A 21,968-nucleotide genomic window follows, 5' to 3' on the forward strand; every position below is an offset into this window, starting at 1 on the left:
TTACTACATATATGTAGCACTGAAAAGGAAGCATTGCTACAAACCAAAACAACCAAGCATTTAAGTTCAACAGAAGTTCTCGGTTACCTGTAGGTTAATCATCCAGGTTGCATCTGTGGTATAGCTGCAGTCATCTGAACAAGCTTTGTGCGGTCCCGTGGTCCCTGTTCTACATCATTTTTTCCTTTATGCAGCCTACAGTGGCCACATGTAAATCAAGAAAAGAGTCAGCTGTGTATATTGCAAAAAAAAAAAAACCCAACCCTTCAACAAGTTTAGAAGAAAAAAAAAATCTAACAAAGGTATACACATGAGCACCATCAGTCTCTTTTCCTGATGCTTTTAGGAACCGAACACCTCTGCCAGGTTGGGCTGAAACTAGGCAATAAGTTGCAAAGTTATTTGGAAAATCAGATGTGTAATCACACAATTGCTTCATTTCCCTTTCCTTGGGAAAGGAGGAAAAAAACTAAGGACAGGAAGTCCCAGGAAAATATTGTTCTACTGTCTTCAGTTTCAGAACACTAGTAATTTGCAGAAAACATGAGCAGACATGGTAGCATAAAAAACCACTGCCTGCACATATCCTTAGCTGCCTTCTGTTCGAGCAAAACCTGTAGTATGAGAACAGCTACTTCCATACCTCAGGTATTTCTCTTACCATGTTACTCTCTCGCTCTTTTTCGCAGCTAAAAGAGAAGAAATCCCCAGAGCTCACTGGGGCCCCAAACACGTGTGATCACTTTTTATGTAAGTGAATGACTATATAAAAGTCTATCACCTTATTCTCCTAACTGCTACCCTGCATTTCTTAAAACTGTGTGGGAAGGCCTTTATCTGATTATGAAAAGCAAGCCACTTCTAACTATCAAACATTGTTTTAAAAAAAAGTTTAAAAGTGTGACATTTAAAAGTTTAACAGTGTGAAGTTTCTTAACATTTACACATAGAGAAAATCCTGAAGAATTGTAGATCCTCAAGAATTTTTTTTTATTAAACTTTTGGAGAAGGTGCATGACAACCAAGATAGACAGATAACTCCTCTCCTCTGCTAGGTGCCATTTCCCTGCCCTGAAATTTTGCCATCATATCTTTTTCATTTTATAAGTCAAAATTCAGGAATACGGATCCAGATTAGAAGCACAAAACACTAAATGGTAACACCGGATCTGGCATCAGGAAAATACGTATTAGTCAGAGAAAAGCTGCTAGATTTGGTTCTAACTTCAGACTAGGTCACAGAAAGATCCCAGAACTGATATTTCCTGATACTTCTCAACCCTAAAAGAATGTTGTGAGACTCTGTCCTTGGCTTCTTGGTGGCTGCAGCAGTGCCAGCAGCACAAACCCAGCTCCTATCCCCGACTTTGATGCCCAGCCATGGCTGTGTGATCCGCATCCTTACCTCCTGGACGGATTCACGTGTGTGAAGTCAGGGACAGCATCAAGATTGCTGGTGAGGGGAAACACTGCCCAGACTGTTTGTGAGGACAAAATACACATTTAGGAAAGACTCACAATGAGTCTTTACTCATCACTGGCAGCTCAAGAATGTTTTTTACAATTAGATTCCTCAGCTCACAGGACAACTCAAAGACAAGCTTAAGATAAGTGCTGTGAAACTCCTAATAAAACAAGGACTAAGTGCTACTAACTGTCCCACAAAAAAATAGCTTTTTTTTTCTATAAACATGAAATACATCTTTTAAGCTTCCCCTACACATAGTAGGTGCAACTTATTATGTCCTCAATTAAGCCATAATCTGATGTTGTCGTTTTGGAGTCTGCATATTTGCCTTTTTGTTAGCACCGACAAGGAACTTTTTTTTTTTTAGGGTTTTTTTTTCTTAGACATTACGTATATCGTATTTTAACTATTTACTCATGACAATAACGTTAAATGCATTTGATCACTTAGCCTCTAGAAACTTTGGGATATTTTTCAGGCATACTTTATTTTCTCTTTTGAAAAGACATTAAAGCAAAAAGAAAAGTTGTTATAGACATTTAATTGGATGTAAATGATTTCAGGGAGGAGCCTTTGTTAACCTACAGGCCATATACAGAGATCAACCAGAAGTTCAAATCAGAACTTGAAAAAGCCCTTAACTCTGGGATTTGAGCTAAAAATTCAGCCATTATTTGATTTAAATATTGCAATAATTTCACACTGATAAAATAAAGCTATCATTCTTTCTGAATGGAAACTTAAATATAGTATTTTCTTACAAAGCTCGCTGTTCTGAGCCAATAACTTTCATTTCCTTTGCTGCAAAGAGCAGCTCTTTCACTGAAATTCTCCAGGGCTTAAATGATTCACACTTTGGGTTTTTCCCTCTGAATTTGAGCTTTAAGAAGTCAGGAAATTGGTTGCTTTTCCCATCAATAAGCAGCTGTAAAGTCAGGTGGTTAGGTAAGCAGGAAGTGGAGCTGTTCAAGGTAGGCATATAGAAACCCAAAAAGCCACCGTGCAAATTTCCAATGAATACGGCTCTGTTCATCATGTTTCCATATTAAATGTCAGTGGTGTTGGCTATTCAACACCCACAACCCAGAAAATCTTGTACACATCACCAAGATTTGCTGCATTTTCCAGAGGCACAGACCTCCAGTAGACACTCAAATCTCTCATTCCTCAAATACTGAGCTCTGTTGAATTTTTTTTCCCCAAAATGTTGCTACTTCTCTGCCATTGTCAGGAATGGAAAAAATTATCAGCCACAGTTTTCTGCTATTTTGGTAGTGGGTAGCTGAAAAGCTGGTTTAGCCAGCAGCCAGGAAACATTAAGCCACTTGCTTAAAAAGGGAAAAAAGTGCAAGTGCACCAATCTAAAATTCAATGACAGAAGAATTTGGTTGGGGGTACATTGCTGAAATAGTCAGTTTTGTAAGAGGGGGGAAGTGAACTGGGAAAGTAAAACTAAGTGCACTCAAGAACGAATAAAACCCTTCCTTTCCAATTTGCTTAATCGGATCACACAGGCACCTCATTCAACTTTCAAGTTTATTTTACCTTTACAAAAAGTCACCATCAGAAACCATTAAAAAGCCAAGAAGGGTCAATACAGAGCCAAGAATAAACATGGCCAACATAGAAGGAGCAGTAAAAAGTGTCTTTACTAGCCAGTCTTCAGACTTCTGAGTATATTAAACCCCACAGGGAAAATGCTTACAAGGCAGAGACAGTCTCACACTTTAGAAAAGTTACCCTTTGATACCCTTTACTCCAATGATTTAACTTTTCCTTCGCTGAATCCCCAGTTCACCTCAGTTAAGAATCTGCACATTTTCCAAAGCAATGGAGGAAAACTCTCTCTTTTAAGTGAATTTCATATAGGGATACCTATGTGAAAAATTATCAGCAACACAATAATTAACAGTAAGAGTATCAAAGGCGGCAAAAATACAGTGAAAGTACTAATTACGTCTCACAACCTTTTAGGGTTGAGAAGTATCACTGCTCCCATTCTATGTGAAGGGCAAGCTAAGGTATAGGGATGTCAGTTGCAGTAAAAACAAATAACAGAGAAGCTAGAAGATTAAAACTAGGACTACGGAGGAATACATCAGAATGAGTAAGAATAACCCTTGGCACTTCATTTTTCCTTACAATTATTTCACCCAGTTACAAGATTCTATAATGCGCACACACAAAAAAAAGCAAAAAGTAAAAAAGACAGGATAACTCCTCTTAACACAATCACTGAAGAAACACTCAGCAATAAAAGCATGTCTATGAATCATAAAATTAATCCTTCAGGTCTATTCAAGCTTGCCAAGACCCCCTCCAGAGAAGGCTTCAAGAAAGACCAACTGGAAAGAGCTTAGAGAGAGAGACTAAGAGGTCTAGAAGGCACAACCTGTGAAGTAGGATAAGAGCCTAGAGAAAACACGGACAGGTGATAGTTTATGAATGCTTAAAAAAATGCTGGTGAATCAATTCTTCCTCATAATCATAATGGAAAATATAAGTTTTAACTAACAAAATCTCTCTCCTTCTCTGACTTGAAATCAGTCACTGGACTGGATTGCCTAGAGAGGTCATGGAGTCACGTCAGTGAAAGTCTAACAGGTAGGTCATTATCCAGTCCCACCAAGCCTGCCTTGCAGCACAGACACTATTTGATTAGGTTACCAAGGTAACCAGTCCCACTTCTTAGGATTCTCTGTTCAAGTGCTTTTGCAACACATATCTGTGGAGGCAGTAACTTCTGCTCTGCAGCTATTGTAATTTCTTACTTAAAACAGTATGTCATTCAGACTTGGAATAATCCCCTCTGAATATTTAGTAAGGTGTTTAACCCAAATGTTGTTATTCTGTAAGGATTTAATTTAGAAGCCCTGTACTGTTTACCTTATCTGTAAAAAACCATGAGGAAGCTGATGTAATGGCCATACTGTGAGGTATTTATAACCTTTCATAGAATCATAGAATAGTTTGGGTTGGAAGGGACCTTTAAAGGTCACCTAGTCCAACCCCCCTGCAGTGAGCAGGGACAGCTGCGACTAGACCAAGTTGCTCAGAGCCCCGTCCAACCTGACCTGGGATGTTGCCAGGGATGGGGCATCTACCACCTCTCTGGGCAACCTGTGCCGGGGTTTCACCACCCTCATTGTGAAAAATTTCTTCCTTATATCTAAATAAAGTCTACCCTCTTTTAGTTTAAAACCATCACCCCTTGTCCTGTCACAACAGGCCCTGCTATAAAAAGTCTGTCCTCATCTTTCTTATAAGCCCCCTTTAAACACTGGCAGGCTTCAATAAGGTCTCCCCAGAGCCTTCTCTTCTCCAGCCTGAACAACCCCATCTCCTTCAGCCTGTCCTCATAGGAGAGATGTTCCATCCCTCTGAGCATTTTTGTGGCCTCCTCTGGACCCTCTCCAAGAGGTCGATGTCTTTCCTGTGAAGGCTCAGTCAAAACTCATTTTTGCCTGGAGCTGATTCAGTCATAAAAGTCTACTCCAAGCAGCTTTCACCAGAAGCCCAAACCAGAAGGCATCCAGAGCTTTGAATCTATTATTGCAGTCACATAATACAAAAATGATTATATAAAAAAAGACATGCGAGTTTTAACTAGTTGAAGCCACAGGCTAGATTCTTATTTGAAATCAGTGTCAATTCACAGAAAGCAACCAATTCCAGCTGAAACCCTGTCACTTTAAATTCAGGCAAAACAATTAATTCTAGCCGTGTTAGAGCTCTATGAAACTGCAGGAGCACTAATGTAACATTTTTAAAAAATCCTGCATGGTACAATTTTCAGTAAGGGGAACATCTTTCAGCTGAGGATCAAGCCACTGGATCTGTGCTGGTACACACCAGCAGATGCTCTGGTTCTTCTTCTTTATCTGCGGTGGGGAAAAAAAAGCATCAAGAACAAATGTTGGGCTTTTCTCTGTTTTCCACTGTCTTTTCCTACTCTATAAACTAGGTAAGAAGACAGCATTAAAACGAACGTCTTTCTCTAGACAGTCTCATTTGAACCTTTCAGAAGTCCCCCTTTTGTAATCCAGTATGCCAGGTACCAAGGATTGCTGAGTTATAGAAGAGAAGGAGGATATATGTTACTCCTTTCTTCCCCTAGTTTCCCTGGAGGGGATGAGGGGATCACAGAACTTGCAAAGGAAAATCTCTGCAAGCACAAATGATGTGGCCATGGCAGTCTCACACTGACACCTCTGTGCACCGAGACTGGCCTACGCAACACGTTCCGTTGGGGTTGGAGAGGACAGTATTTCATGGATTAAGAGTAATGTCCCTTTGCTGCATAACAAAGAGAGCAATTTGGCAGGAGTGAAAAGCACTGTCTGCTTAGAGAAGAGTGGCAGATATGGGTGCTAGGCACAATGCCTTATTCCCTTAATATGAGCGTCAGGACACATCCTGGAAATACGGATAGCCTGTGAAAGCTGTGAGTGCCCTATAGGTACTCCTGTATTTCCTGTAGCACTGAAGGGATTGATGGCGGGACACTGGCCTTCTACGCACATATCAATCTGTGGGAGCACCACAGAGACATGCAGAAGATGCAAAGGGGAATAATGACAAGAAGGGTCCGGGGTCCCAAACAAAGTTAAAAAGAGCATCAATGAAAAAAAAAAAATCAACAACCCAGAAAACTTGCAATAATGCAATGCAGCTGAACTGAACGTCAGCCTGACTTAGCAGTTTTTCTGTTTCTAAATGCTAGGTTTGTTGAGAAGAAACAAAGTGAAACTGCCTCCAAAGCCATTCCTTATTGCTGCGTATAAATGATACTTTATGCAACCAGCCCCTCCTTTTTTTCCGAAAAGCTGAGCTCTGCTCCCCCATTCTCACAGCACATTGCAATTTATCTGTTTTCATTGTAGACTCTGAGAGTGGAAATAGCAAGCCTTTTCTTCTGGTGTTTTGTCTCCATGTTCTTCTTCTGGAAACTGGCAGCTGTAAGTCTCTTCTCTATGGTGTGACAGCTGTGGAGCCACGGGCAGCCTAAGGAAGTTATGTTCCAGATCTGCAGTGAGAATAAGCAAAAGCACTGCACATACAAGAGGTCTTCACACATGTCAGTTAGCTGCCTGTTACCTTTACCAATGCAGCCTCTCTCTAAGGAAAGGGCAAAGATACAGGTGGTGCACTGCACGTTGATGAAACTAAGTAACCCTCCCAAAATCACAGAGTAAATCCATATTTACTCTATTTATTCAACTTAATTTATTCCATTCTGACTCTGGATCAACGGACTGAAAAAGCTACACAGAAGCCCACAAAGGTGCACTTACCGTCAGCTGTGTGGTATTTTTCTTTCTTCAGTGACCATATGCAGAAGTGCAAGAAGAAGGTCAGCAAGATGAGAACAAATACAGCCACTGCAGTAAGGATGGCCAGGATGGTGGTGTATAGAGAGTCATTTGTAATAGGAGCTGCAATTAAATATATTTAATAAAGATTAAAAAATCATGTGCCCAGATTATTGTTAAAGGAAAGGCAGTTCTTCCAAGGAAATTAAGAGATTAATTTCCTCTCTCTATGGAAAATAATTCTCCAAGGAAAAAAAAAAAAAAAAACGAACAGTGTGGGTATTAGCAATAAAACGGAGATGCTCCAAGTCAAGGGTGCAATAGGTCACTGTCTAGTAAGAAGCATTCATGCAAAAGAACCACATGCCTAATCTTTTCATTCTTCAGGGTGTCTCTCTTGCAGCTATCCCTTGTTCTATCTACTCTGTTTTGGTTTTTGCTTTTTGGGGGGATTTGGCTTCAATATTTCACTGAATAGCACTAGAGCAAGCCAAATTTGCACTTGCATCTGCCTCAGGGAAGTTAAGAGTAGCAGCTCTTTGCAATTTGTCTTAGCAGAATTAACAATTTCTATGAATGAAGGGCCCAGACATGAAAGGTGCCAATTCATTGTAGGGACAAGGGTGGAGAAAAAGGCAGGAGCAGTGCAGCTTGTTGTCTTCAAGATACTCAGTACCTGCAAAGCCTGTACCCACTTATTCCTATCTACTTTGATCCATGCTAAGACATGAGATTTCAATTCTGGGTGTTGTTCCTTACAATACTTGTAAAGGAACTGGATGACTAACTAAGCTATTGCCTTCCTAAGAATATCTAGCAAAACAGCAAGAGCATTTCAATGGAAAACTGATAATTTGCCAAGTAAGTGTGCTCTACTTAAGATGATTGTTGGGCTTTTCTCTACCATTATAACTGACAGTGTTTTAATGGTGGAATCTTTGCCCAGGGCAACAATTCTACCTATATTAATATTGCAAGAAACACAACAGTAATTTTCAAAGCAACTCTTCATGATAGCAAACTCTGGAAGAGGACTATGCAGTAAGTCACCAACTGAAGAAGTGTAGAGAAAAGTTACAGGCTTAAAGAAACAAATCATTGTGAGAAGGTACCTTGCTCCAAATCTTTAGCAGGGAAACCACATATTGCATTATGTGTACTGTTGCCTTGCTTGATTGTTAGAAACCCAGAACTTTCACAACTAAAAGAAGAATAAGAGTCACATTTAGAATGTCCCTAGCTTTCCCTTCATTCCTCTTCAGCCTTTCTCTTGGCTCCCTTCCTTCCTTCCTTCCACGACTCCTCTCCTATTTTTCTTTTTATAGCAGTGCAGGTAAAATTACGGCTGTTCCCCAACAAGACAATACTACATCACAACTGTTTATATGCACATTTTTTTTTTAGTCTCTTTGTTTCAAGTGATGTCATGTTTGGAATAATTTTGCACCAGTCTGAGCTGGACTTAGAAGTAGGTTGAATACACAGCAGTTTGTCTTAAGTTCTACTTTGAGACCAACTATTTATAAAGCCAAAGGAGAGAGAAATATCATATACTACTGAATTTAAAAACCTCGTCATTTAATCTCATTGGTGATCTCATCTTTGATTCAATTTTCTTTTCTAATTTAAGTATTAATCATTTGAGAATTTTATCATGCATATTTCCAAAGAAGGAAAGTATCCATAAATACATACTCAGTCCAGTTACGGCACCAGCCATTTTTAACATTAGAATAGGTTCCTATCCCACATGGTTTACATTTGAATGTGAAGTCTAAAATGCCTACAAGAAAAGAGAACATGAATTATTAGTGGTCAGTGCCTTTACTGAATGAAAGGGATACAACAGATTAGAGCACAATGCATTCCCTCTACACTGCTTCTGCATTATGAATCACCCCCCTGGAGAAACCCCTAAGCAGTTCTTGTCATCTTTCCATTTTGGGAAATGTATGGGTGGACCCCTTATGGAAGAGGTACAGAATCATCTGATCTGACAGCAGAAGGTGTAAAGTTAAGAGGCAACACAGAGTGAGAGTCTTCTACTGACAATTCTAGCAGCTTGGAAGAAAAGTAATACTGCAAGTCTGAGCATGAAAGTGGAAGTCTCAAACTCAGAGTTATAAAATAGGGAAGCAGAGGTTTTAGTCACAGAGGCCACAGAATAAGTGTCATTTCCTTCTGCATCATGAACGCAGTTTATAAGTAGTGAAGGGAACTGTCTGCTCCTCAGCCAGACATTTATATTGAACTCAGCCTTTTAGAGTAATTTATGTTTCTTTAGTTACCAAGCTTAACCAGCTCCTCGCCCTCTGCACATTCAGGCAGTTTTTTGCAGTAGAGACATGAGCGATCAATACAGCTGTATCCCTGACGACATTTGCACTCATGGTCCTCAATATTTTGACATGTGCTGTTGTCTCCTGTCAAGAAGAAAGGAGTTAGACTTGCCTTTGTCACAGAGGCCAGAAATTAACTTAACCATTAGTCTTACTGGCTGATACAGGTGAAATAGTTCCTTACTGTGCTGTGGTGAAAAAAATGGATACCAGAAACACGTCACTCCATGCATGCTGGATAAAGTCGAGAGAACTCAAATTCAGCACCACTCAGATTTTTACACCATGGTTATCTGAGCACTGCATGACTTACCACTGTCACCCTTCTTTCTTATCTGGGATACCAGTGTAGGTCATGATAGTCAGAAGGAAGGCAGCAGGTTTGCTTTACTACATGGTGCAGATTTAGATACTGTGGCATAAGAAGGGCACTGCGAGCGCCCCAGAGAAACACTATACATTAACTAGCCATCCAGTCAGCTCTCGGGACACTGCCAGAGCTCTTCTCAGGTAGGCTCAGCCGTGTTAGAAGAGGGATGCCCAAAAGATCCTTGTCCAGTGAAGCTAGAGCTCCTTTTAGATGCCCCTCCTAACAACAGCAGCTGCTTCCTATACTCTTTTGGCAGAAGTGGGTCTAAATCCAAGCCGTAAAACCAGCACCCTTCCTACCCTCTGTCCTTCTATTTCTAGAAGAGTTCTGTTGTGAAATTTGCTTGCGCTCCAAAAATATAATCTCTAATTCTGAGAGGCTCCTGGGCTCACGAAAGCAAAGGATTGATCATACATACTGATCCCATCAGTAAACAGTATCAAGCAGTCCTTCAGGCAGTTGGAGACCAGTTAGAGGAAAAGTGCTGTTCAACCAGGAAACTGTATAACCTTCAAGAAAAAAAATACAGAGGGAAATGCTGCCTAGTTCAATGAAGTGCTTAAAAACCACAGTGAGTAGCAAAGATCAAGCAAAGATTATTTCCTGAGGTTGGTGATGTACAGGGCCACCAGGAAACTGCCCACATCTTCCTCTGCCCACTGGCCTCCAAAACTTAATGAAGTCTGGCAGCAAAAAAGAAACAGCTTGGTGATGCTTTTTTTCTGTGTATTACTAGCAGGTGATTCTGGATTTCATCCCACCAAGCAATGACTCTCCTACTTCATGCTGAATGATTTTATCTCAGTGAGTTTGGAAATTTCCAAAGACCAGTGCAAATACCCTGATGTCTCCACACTGCTGAGGACTCTATAGCTCTTCACCTGTTTATTGCTCATTCCCACAAATCCCAGGTGTCTACCCATTCCTTCCACAAGGAACTTGGTGTCCTTGTTATCAGTTGAGGCAGATATATTCAAGGTACTAATAGGCGGGAGGCTGACTCCTACCTAGGCACCAATGAAAGACACAACTTCTCAGTTAGTCCTGTTGCTAACCCACAGGACACCACCACTACCACACCAGCTAGACAAGGCTTCCAGCAATCCTGTTTCCGGACAAAAGAAAAGGAAGGCACATTCCTTGCTGTAGGTCATACAAACAAGTTGCATATTCCCTACTGTTCAGCTCTGGCTACTGTTACGGACAGCGATAAATTAAGAATAGTATGATTGTTCCTGGGACCTTAGAAGAGGCCATTAGAATCACCTGTTCTGTCCTTCAGCTTAACAGGCACAGAAACGTCACCCAGTAAGACCTGCAGCTGGCCTGTTCCACCTCTAATGTCTTAATTTGACTTAAAGTTACAGGCAAATAAGAATCCGTTACCAACTCGCCACCATCCTAAGATCAGGCAAGGATAAAGGTTAGAATAGGCTGAAAGTAATGATCACCTGAGACCTTGTCTGTCCATTTACTTCTGGGACAGGCACAGGTCAGTGGAATGGAGGGACTGATGCTTCCTACTCTTTAGGACCACAGATCCTTCCTTGTGAGCAAGACCAACCCACAGAAACTTAGCTTTCCCTTTTCCACTAGAGAATAACAAGTATAAGCATGTAACAAATCTGAAACATGAGTCCACTCTGAAGTTTATACCTAAGGCACATTATGAATTTAGAGGGCAGGAGGGAAGGCCTTGCCTTTTTTTTTTTTGCATATACGATTGCGCAAGATAGATTTACATACACATACACACCCCCCCACCCGTTCCCTACACTTGATTACCCTGGCTGACATAAAACAATATTGACAAAAAGAAAGAAGACACACACATCATTCCCTTACCTGTGTTTAAGATGCATTTGGGGCAGCATTTCTTCTCATCTTTACTGATTATTCTCAGTTCACCATCCTGGCAAGGTGTTGCCAGAGCTTGCTGTGTCCATTGCCATAGGCACACCAGCAGCAAGCAAGCTCGAATCTTGAGGTGACCAACTTCACTTGTCTGTTCAGTCATGTCTTGAGCTATACAACCCAAAAGCACACTAGGGTGGGCTTGTATCAGGACTTTCCTGCAAAAGTACTCTTTCCCCTGGCACTGTGCTTAGGCACGGTGCTTTTTGTAGCTGCACTCTTCCTGTTTCTTTAGAGGCGGGGAAAAGACTTTATTTTACATCATCAAATTCTTAAAAAAGCAGTGCTAAGCAACCATGCACCAATGACTCCATAAAGAGCAGTAGGTCCGAAGCAAGATGTAGCACCATGCAATTTGATTTTCAAAAGACTTTGCAAGTTGATATACAATTGAATATTAATGCAAATTAAATTAGTGTGTGAACTTCAGCACTCTCAGACTATTTCATTTTGACTTAAGAGTTCCTAATGAATTTAGAAACCTTCAAGGATTTAACTATCAGATTGCAATGTATAGAAAGTCCACCCATCCACTCAGATTTTCTCTTTCTGATTCTGTTAATTGTTTTCGACTTCCATTGTTTTCAACTTCCTCCACTCTGGATCATGAGACTCCCCAATTATTTTCTAGAGCTGATGTAACTCCATATGGATACCATGAAACCAAAAGAAAGAGTAATGTCTTCCCCACAGGCTGCAAGATCAGCCCCGGTACCAAAACTGAAAATGGCTGCAATGGGCTCTCTAAGACATGTACAGCTCTTCTGACCTCCAGACCCCTGGGATTTAGGTAACAAAAGACCGTTGCTCAGCAAAATTGTATATAGGCACAGACATACTGCCAGTAATCATCACCTGCTGCTGGGTTTCAAATCCAAAATGTTTTGCCTTAATCAAACCCATACACAAACTTCAATCTTTGCCTTATGAGTAGACAGCTTGCTTGCTTCCCCCCTGCTCCTCCTATTTCCACTGTGCCCTAGGGTTCACTTCTACCCCTGTAGCTTGTGGTTGCTTTTATACATGTACAGTGAAGACAGTATTTAAAATCCAACCTCATTATCAACTGAGGAGATGAATTCTGATGCAGAAGCAGTCTTTTCCACACTGCATGTGATGACAAATAGGTCAAGGCAAGGGAAAGTCAGACCTGTGAGGAGAGATGAGTGCCTCTAGAAAATGCCATGCCTACAGCATTTGACATTTACCCTGTTAATTCCTTAGTTTAATACACAGCCAATGAAACCTGAACAAACTTCCCACACGGGCAACCATCACCCTTCCTTCAGTGTGTTCTCCACATTCTTCCTGAAGATTCATTTATGGATCTCAAAGAGCAGGTTGGTCAACACACTTTTCACTTAGTCTTTGGTCTATTTAGGGATCTCGCTGTGTTCCTGTCATGGGTTAGAAACAATCAGATAGGTTTGGTACGCAATAGGCCCTTCTAGTTTTAAAAATGCATGCTGCAAAGCTGCTTGTACTCTTAAACGTGCTAGGTGAAACCTTTCTATCAAAAGATGACATCCAAACTAGCTGCAAACAGGCAAAACACACAGGTCTTTGCCATCAGTTTTTCCCACATAATGCCTCTAGAAGGCCAACTGTTACGTTTCGGAAACTAAAAGCCTCCTGCTTTGTACTTCTGCCACACAGGAGATCCCCTCTACTTCCCACACGGCAGTGTTCCTCACACTTGGCACTGCTCCTCACACTCGGCACAGCCTGTACCATTCACAGCACTCTAGAAAGCCAGACACACCACCTGCTGCAGCTGCTGGCCAGCTGGCCACCAAGAGTCCTGGACACCACAGTTCTTGGGCTCAGTGCCCCAAATCAAGATTCCTTTCACCAGCTCCTCCAAACAGCATAACCACAATGCTTGGGCAACACAGGCAAGGTTTACAGGTCCTGGTCAGGGTGCTGCCCTGGTACAGAAAACACAGTGCACCCAGCAGCATACAAAACTTTGTCTCACCCTCTTCAGAACTCAGCAGAGTCTTAGGATGAAGACAAGTTATTAGGCAAAGCACTTAGACACTGCAGTAATATACTCTGCAGACCGATCAGTTATGACCATTTCTGAATTGCATATGAGTCATGTCCAACTCTGAGGATATTTTTATTATCCCTGGCTCTTATAAGAATCAGCTAATAATAACAAGAACTTGTTTCAAAATCCTTACTATGTGGTTACGTTAAGATTCACCCCAGAGCATGCTGGCTGCACCACCATTTGAAAATACTCCTCCTCACTAATAGGACAAAGAATACCTGGAGCATGCTAGAGTTCCTGGGGACAGAGCAGCCCACATCTGCCGTGATAACAAGTGCTGCTACAGCTCTTTTAAACAGCGTGCTAGCCAAACTCTCACTTCCACCTTCTCCTACATTTTGCACCTTCCTCAGCACAGGCTGGTACAGTGGGGAAATGGGGCACCAGCAACTTTTAGAAGCTCCTTACTGTGTGCATAAAGTGACTGTGGACAGGAGGGGACGGAGCTTCCCATTCAGCCCAACATGTTCTGTGGCTCTGCATGTCTTTCTCAGAGTCTGTGAAAGAGGTATTTAGTCTCAACTGCACGAAGAAAGAAAGAACAAAAGACCCGTGACGGAAAGCCAAATTTCTTGCGATCAAGGTTTCTGCATCATCCCAGCAGCACCCACCTTTGAGGTCAAATGCTTCCAGCTTCATTAAAAGATAGTGTGTAGGCTCCCTGCAAACATAAAAGGGCTGAAAACACTGATCGAAATTATGGGACATGTCACAAATGGTCTTAGGAGTAACCTGAAAAATCATTTATTCATGAGACGTGCAGAGAAAAATGTAACTCGGGAATAGGAATAGATGGGAAAAAGCTCTGTGTGTTGCAGAAAGACTTGCCTGGGGGCATAGCTCAGGCTTCCCTGAAACTCCCCAAGGCTTTGTTACGTGTACTTGTAGCCTGGGTGGAGTCCCACTGTCAATACTGATGTGGAGGAGACAAACCCTGTTAGGACCCTGACAGTAGTTCTGATGCCAAAGCTGCAGTCCTGAGGAGCTGAGAGTCATTTAGCCTCACTTTCTGGAAGTTACACCTCCAGGCCATACCCTAGAATATTTGGCACACTAGTCACTGATAACTAATGCTGCTGAATAACCAACAAGAAGAACTGTTACTTCCAGCAACAGCTAGGATGGGTAATTTTATAACTAACAGAAAGACCTGCGTGGTACAAACCAGTTCTCTAAGCTAGGCACGACGTTTAGTCTCCTGATGCCTTACTTTCTTCATCTTTAGAGGAAGTATAGCAGTAGCAATAGACTGGACCATGTCTATCAGAAGGGCCAAGGACAGTGTAGTGGTTCCAGATGGAGGAATTGGCCAAGATTCCCCTGAAGGTCAGAGATGGACATTAAAATAACTAGCACTGCCTAAATCCTAAATACCAAGTATGAACACTAATCAGACTTTTGCTCAGCATCATAAGCACAGCAATAGAGAAGGGACCTCTAAAGATCCTACTGTGACAACTGGCAGTTGCATGTAAGGGAACCCTAAGCCTGGCAAAGGTTGCAGGCAGTTAGCATATGTGATCTGATATCGAGTGTTTATCAGAATAGGAACTAATAATTTATTGTTCTCTGTCTTTTTTGAATGTTGGGTTGTTTTGTGAATTGGCATCTACAAGTTTTCATTCTTGTTCAAGCAGAACAAGTCGTACACAGATACTGCCAGATGATGGAACATTTACAATCAGATCACAGACAATAGTTGTACGTGCCAAGTCTAAATCTCTAAAGTCAGCAGCGACCTTTCAGAGACAACTTGACTATCTGGCTTTAAAATCTTTGGGGGTTTTCTAAAGCTAATCTTACCTGTCTCTGATGTAAGGTAGTGACATTTCATCTGTCAATACCTTTCTTGCTCAGTCCTGTATGTGATGTATGTCATTGCTGCTAGGTTCCATGCTCATGCCTGATCCGGTAGCGTTTCCAGCTCTCTCTGTACCTACTGATAGAACGAATACCTATTTGACTCATCAATAAGCAGTAGTTCTCACTCCTCATCACCTGACTGGTCATTTTATTCAGCAGCAGCTACAGGATTAACTAGACAATATTCGACTAAGACTTTTCAAAAATTAGGAATCCTTACAGTCTTTATCTTCACACACAAGCAGAGGTTCTGTGGCCTGCAGAGCTTCTTTCACTCCATCTGACCCATGTTCAAAATCATAATCCAAAGAGTTAAAAGGCCATTGGAAGCAATGATGTCTCTGGGGTTGTCTGACCACGTATACCATGCAGTGCCTTCTCCTTTGTATGAAACAGGAAGACATAGCACAGTCTCGAACAGGCAAAGAGAAGCAGCTAGGGGCCAAGATATTCCATTCTGGAATATCTTGCCTCAGGGTTCAGAGTTCCCAGTTGCCACTAAAAAGGAGCATCCAAATGCTGCTGCTACTGTCTCTTTGAAAAGAGACTCTGCAAGGGCTTGTGTTGGACTTTGAATCAAAGCATCTCCTAGTGTGCCAGGCTCTAGTTCCTCAGTCTTGGATGAAGAGGTCTTAATCTTTTATGACTGTCTCCAAGAAATGAACCTCATAGTGAGGCCCCACACTCAGTTCTATCAGGAGACCTGGGGAAGATGGATTCCTTCTCCTTCCTTCATTAAGGAAGCCACAGAAACACATGTGGCCAAAGACCCCAAACACAGCAGCTCACTTACTGCCCCAACCTCCACAGAAGAAAGGACTCTTGAGCCACACCTGCCCACACTCATACACAGGCTCTGGGCAGATTAAGGCTGAAATGTAAGTGCACACAGAGATGGAACAGAAGAAACGATGTTACACACCTCCTAATCCCTTCTCCTTCCTCTGTGCTACCATCACCAGCACACATAACACTGGAAATAGTGCTCAAGGATGAGATTTGAAGGAAGAACCAGCGGATTCTTCCACCCACTAAAGTGCACTGATGTGGCTACTTGTACCTCTGTCTTCAGGGCATGCATTCCCAAGAGTATTTACAGAACTGGCTGTGAATTCTACGTTTGTCCACCTTAAGGATATCCATCCACAAGCTGAACATTATACACATCGCCAAGAGTCTCATTTTACAGTTTCCTTTTTGCTTGGGGCCACTGGAGCCACCAGTTTGCTGAACTGTCCAAATTTACTGAACTATTAGGAAAAACACCAAACCAACCAAAAAAAGCGTATAACCACTTCTCAAACACATAATTAATTCTTGCCAGTCCAGTGACTTTACTGACACTCCTTGGACTTAACGTCATCAATGAGATAGTATTGTTACCAGGGAGAGTATTTGGTTTTCTGACATTTGAGATTTTGCTGATTACCCATAATGGGTGACCAAAGAAGTCATGCAGTTCCCCTACAAGTAAAACATCGTTCACATGAAATCTACGTAATTTCTGAATGACTGATGATATCTGTTAGACCAATGTATAAATTGCCTTGTAAGCTCCATCTCACAAGTTGTTTTCATCCCACTGTAAAAAACTCCATTGCTACCTACAGGATTCACATTCTGTTGTACAGAACTTGTCTATGCACTTGGGAAACAACTGTCAATCAAGTCTTTACTTAAAGAGCACTTTATTATGTTGTGACAGCTATAAGAGATGTTACTCTCACAAGGTGAAGTGACTTGCCGCACCATGGAACCTGTGGTAGAACAGCAGTTCTGACGGGCTGCAGGAAGCGTAGAGGAACAGTCAGTGCATGGGGTGCAGGTCAGTACTGCAGCAAACGCATGGTGATGCTGGCATCAGAAGGGGCACAGGGACATCAACTCCCCAGGAAACCACATGAGTAGCGGCAGCTCACATAGTACTGCCCAAAGACTGGGCTAAAACAAAAAAGCTTAAGAACAAATAATTTATCTGCAGCCTGAAACTAGAAGACAAAATTCTTGTGTTCCTTTCAGCTCTGCTGACCTTTAGGCCAGCCTTGAGATTTTGCAGTGACGAGAACTGGCTCCCCTGGGGGTTTCCAGATCTTGGGGGGTTGCAGTCGCTGTCCAACGCCTGCCCTCTCTCGGCACACAGGGAGAGCGACTGCCCGGCAAACCCGACACAGGTAAGGCTGGGGGCACAGGAGCCAAACACCACAGCAGAAGCACGCGTGATTCACGCCGTGCCACACGTGGGCTCCCAAGGCATCTCAAAACAATAAGGGCTTTGCAAAGACCCCTGGATCCTTCCTTCGAGCAGCACTAAGGGCCCTGCCGCACACCCTCACCAGAGCTCTGCTTTAGCCTACGGAAGGAGTCCCGCAGTCGCCACTCCAGGCTGTTTGCACAGCCTGGCCACCAAAAGCGGCGACTTCTTGCAGACAACTACAATGGAGCAGAGTCCCGGTAGTAACGTAACTGACATTTCATGGGAGGAAACCAAACCAGACAGAGGCAAAAACCCCCAAGTCCCTGACATTACCAAGCTGTGTATTTCCCTTCCAGCTTAGCAGCTGGCACGGCATATATCAGCAGATGCGACCTTTCTAAAGTCTCTCATGGAAAACCTGAGTCACTTTGATGCAATTCTAAGTCACGGGAGAACGTGAAGAGAAAATGCAGGAGATAAAGGATCTGGCGTAGCCACAGTAGCACAAACTTGTCATATATTTGTAAGGGAAAGCAAAAAAAAAAAAGGCAATGGAAGAAGTGAACATAAAAAGCATAAACTCATAGACCTGCGGTATTTTTAAAAAATTATAATAACTACTGAAACACAAAATATATACGTTAACTGCCAAATCTGCAGTCTGAAAATAATGTTCAAGAACTGCAAAACCCAGCCCATTTATATAAATTTTTTTCAAGGCGGCTCTCAAATACCACCTGTTATTACTCTAATGTTTCTCCAAAATTGAATGCAGCAACACAATTAAGCAAAACCAACCTCCATTGTAGTAAACAAATAGCCTTGTTAAAACTCCAGGCAGCCATATGTGATAGCCTCACATGTAAGGGAGAAAAAAAATATTTTTCCTCCTGCCTTTTTTTTTTTTTTTTTTTTTTTTTTACAATCTGACCTAACCTCTGTCTGCAGCTAATTACAAACAATGTAGACAAACAATGTAGGGGACTGGCCAAGTGGCCTGTAACTCATGGCTAGTGCAATACAAAAGTTAATTAATGAAAAATGGTGTTATTCTCACTCAGAAATGCAAAATTATAGGAATTATTAGTCAATTCTACAGATGGTTCTTAAAACAATCAATTTTAGTGACAACATTCATGCAGACAGTTTTGCATGTGCTTAAGTGACTTCCTGAATCAGGGCTCTATGGCAACCAAGATGCATTTAATTTACAAACCACATAGGTTTACCAAGCACTCTAACTGTCAATACAGTTCACACTAAAACCAGTTAGCATTGGTTTGCAGAATAATAGAACTGACACCTCAGCTTACTCCATTACACCGGAAAAAATTTCCCTATCTTTATCAGCTTAGATGAAGCTGCACAACTAAGACTGTCCCTCTCGAGTGCCTGAAAAAGGGGAAATCTGAATGACTGAAAAACAGGAACTTACTCTGTGACACAGCCCATTTGAGAAGTGAAAGTTTCATTTCTGGCACGTAGGAAGACAAGTGTGGGCAGAAGGCAGCACCAATTTGTTCAAGATTCTCTGCCTATTTTTAACTACTTTCTGTCCTTTTAGGGAGAATTGGAACAAAAAAATCCAAGCAAGTTTTTCACATAAGAGTGACAAGACTGAACATGGCAATTAAAAAAAAAGTTCTTCCTTGAGTGAAATATCTACATTAATTTTAACTGGCAATCTACCAACACCCCAAAAAAATCAAATCATAAATGCCTCCAATCCTATCAAATGTTATTACGGTTTAACTTTTCTGATAGGATTATGCATCTCAGCACAGTGATTGGAGTACAGCCAGCACAGACCGGCTCACAGGTATGCATCAGCACAAAAGACAGCAATTACAGCCTGTGAGGGCTTGCTATTACAGGCCTTCGGCCACACACAGCATGCCGAATTGTCAGTTTTCAGTTTTCCAAATGTTGATGAGCAAATGCTACTTGTCCTCAGCTACCCTACCTCTGCTGTGCGCTTCCAGGGCCAGTATCAGTTCCTCCTTCAGCCAGAGGGAACCCGTGCCCTCGTTTGCATGACATGTCCTCATCAGGAGGCTGTAGGAAGGCACACGAACACGGTGCACTCAGGCATCTTCCTGTGCAGCTGAGCCACAGGACAGAAAACAGGTAAGATTCGTGGAAACAGCCGATGAGCCCACACCAGAAGAGCTGTGCTGCCACAGCAGCACTTCTGTCAAGCCAACAGCTCATGTGTTCCTGTGGGCTGTGTTCTCATCATATAACCCACAACCTCAGATAGCTCATTAGTTATCTGCACCCTGCTCAGTTACATGGAAACATGGTACTTGCTTTATTACCTCTGAAGTGCAGCCTACAAACTTGATAAGCATCATTTTCAAGAATTTGTTGGGTGTTCCCTGGAATGCATTTCTCAGATTCATCCATTGCCCTTTGCCATCCAACTCACTGCAAGATGAGAGCTTTTAGGCTACAGCACGCTTTAAAAAGACCTCTACAACAGGGGCTCCATGTTTTTGAAGGCGCTAAGCCTTGAACATTCCAGCAACTCTCAGGTCAGAACTGCTGCCAGGACAGATTTACAGAGGAAAAAACACTACACACAGCTTCTCAGGTCACACAGACAGCCAAGGCCAAGGCAGCATGTGAACTCAGAGCCATAGGATTGATCATTTTGTGATCCTGCTTTCTGTGAGATTTATACACACTGGAATAGCTTTTTGCTCATTTGTACTCTCCAATCACACACATCATACATAAGCATCTAGCTGCTACCACAATTTATTTCAAAAAGTCACTATCACACTTTGTATATAATACAGAAGTTTATATACGTTGTATACACACTTCAAAAATCATGGCTAAGTACACCATATGTATAACATATACGAAAACATATGTTTAAAAACATGTTTCTAGACAGCAGTTGTATTCTTGAATACATTTCCTGTTGCATATTTTGGCATATGCTTTGGTACTGTGTACATAAAATACCTATCTCTAATGACTTATCCACTGCGGAGTTGTATTTGAAGTGAAAAACACTTCTGAATTATGTAACTTGCAAGTTTACTTCTTCGTGAACTTTTACACTGAGGTATTTAAATTAGATCAAAAGCTATTCACAATAATACTTAAGGTTTCTCCCAACACATTAGATTTTGAACTTGCTATCTAAAATTTCAATGCTTTCCAAAACTACAGACCAATTAACTTGTGGGATAACTTTACAGAAGTAAAATTCATTTCATACAGCGTACAGGCAAACAACCAGGTATTTTAACCGCACAGAGACCAAATCAAGAACACTTCTTCACTCCTGAATGCAGGTTCCATTGACAGCATACGCAAGGTGATCATCCAGATGAATGGTCAGAGCATAATTTAGGCATCTATCCACTGTTACATGATCTTTGCACATCTTTGCTCAAATGCAACCCTTGAAGGCCCAGATAGTCAGCACTGTGTTAAGGGTTCAGCTCTTGCTTCTTATCAACAGAGATCTGAGTTACTGTTTCCTAAGCCATCACAAAATAGTCATTCAGCAGCAGAAAAACCTAAATGTCCATGTACATGCTCCTAAACCTAAGACATAAACATACTTTCCCCAGATCCAGAGCCCACAGCAAGCAATCAAGTCCCACAAAAGTGGTTTAAGCTAAACAGTTTTACTTGGAGACGTCCAAGCTTGACTGAAGCAGCCTTGCTGATGATAGACACACGAGGGTATTCAGCACAACAGGACATCCACCAAGAGGAAGCACACAGTGCCAGCTGCACAGGGCTTATAGATAAAACATGAGTTATACGTGGCAACTTCTGAAGTTTACAATGCAGACAAGTGGTACTCTACCTTTCCCCCTGTTTCGAACTACAGTTTCCACTAATAATACTCTAATCAGAAATTATCACTCCCTTTGCCTTCTGGCAATCCACATATTCTACTTTCCATACACAAAGATCTCCATGAAGATTTCCAAACATCTGGAGTTCTGGAGCGACCTGGTGATCAGGAATAATTCCATTTGTTGGCCTGAGAATGGAGATACTACTCAGTATGTTAACATGACATTTTCTTGATGTGTATGTTTGAAGAAATGCAGAAAAGAGAAAAGTGGCATTGAATAGCCATCTCTCAACAGTCACTTAAGAGCTAGCACCAGAATTCTGGTGCTATTCTGGTGCTATTCTGGTACACGGCCAGCACAAGAGTTACCAGCAATGACAAGTGTCTCTGGAGGCACAGCTGACATACGCACTCGACTTGACCAAGAAGTAGTAACTTGAAAAAATGGAAGCACAAAGGAAACTGGCTAGGTTCATCAGGGGAGATTCTCCACCTGAAGTGAGGAGAATTCACTTGTGAACTAGACTGAAACACTGGAGGTATCTGCACACAGAAAACAGACATGCTGTGCTTAGCATCTCAGAATTGTAAGACAAAATATAAAGTCAGTCATAAAGCAGGTATTT

At 41.8% G+C, this 21,968-nt stretch overlaps 1 protein-coding gene across 1 annotated transcript; it reads right to left on the reverse strand.

Moving 5' to 3' along the window:
- Positions 1–5,670: 5,670 nt before the first annotated feature.
- Positions 5,671–14,717, reverse strand: TNFRSF18 (TNF receptor superfamily member 18; the record flags this gene model as incomplete). The annotated part of the gene is given in 8 exon segments (XM_082009236.1): positions 5,671–6,494; positions 6,763–6,903; positions 7,893–7,981; positions 8,476–8,563; positions 9,069–9,203; positions 11,335–11,593; positions 11,597–11,632; positions 14,670–14,717. Coding segments are annotated over 8 exon segments (948 nt in total). The 3' UTR covers positions 5,671–6,342.
- Between the last annotated feature and the right edge of the window lie 7,251 nt (positions 14,718–21,968).

The sequence above is a fragment of the Phaethon aethereus genome, assembly GCF_964289735.1.
Source record: "Phaethon aethereus genome assembly, chromosome: 21".
Classification (NCBI taxonomy): Eukaryota; Metazoa; Chordata; class Aves; order Phaethontiformes; family Phaethontidae; genus Phaethon; species Phaethon aethereus.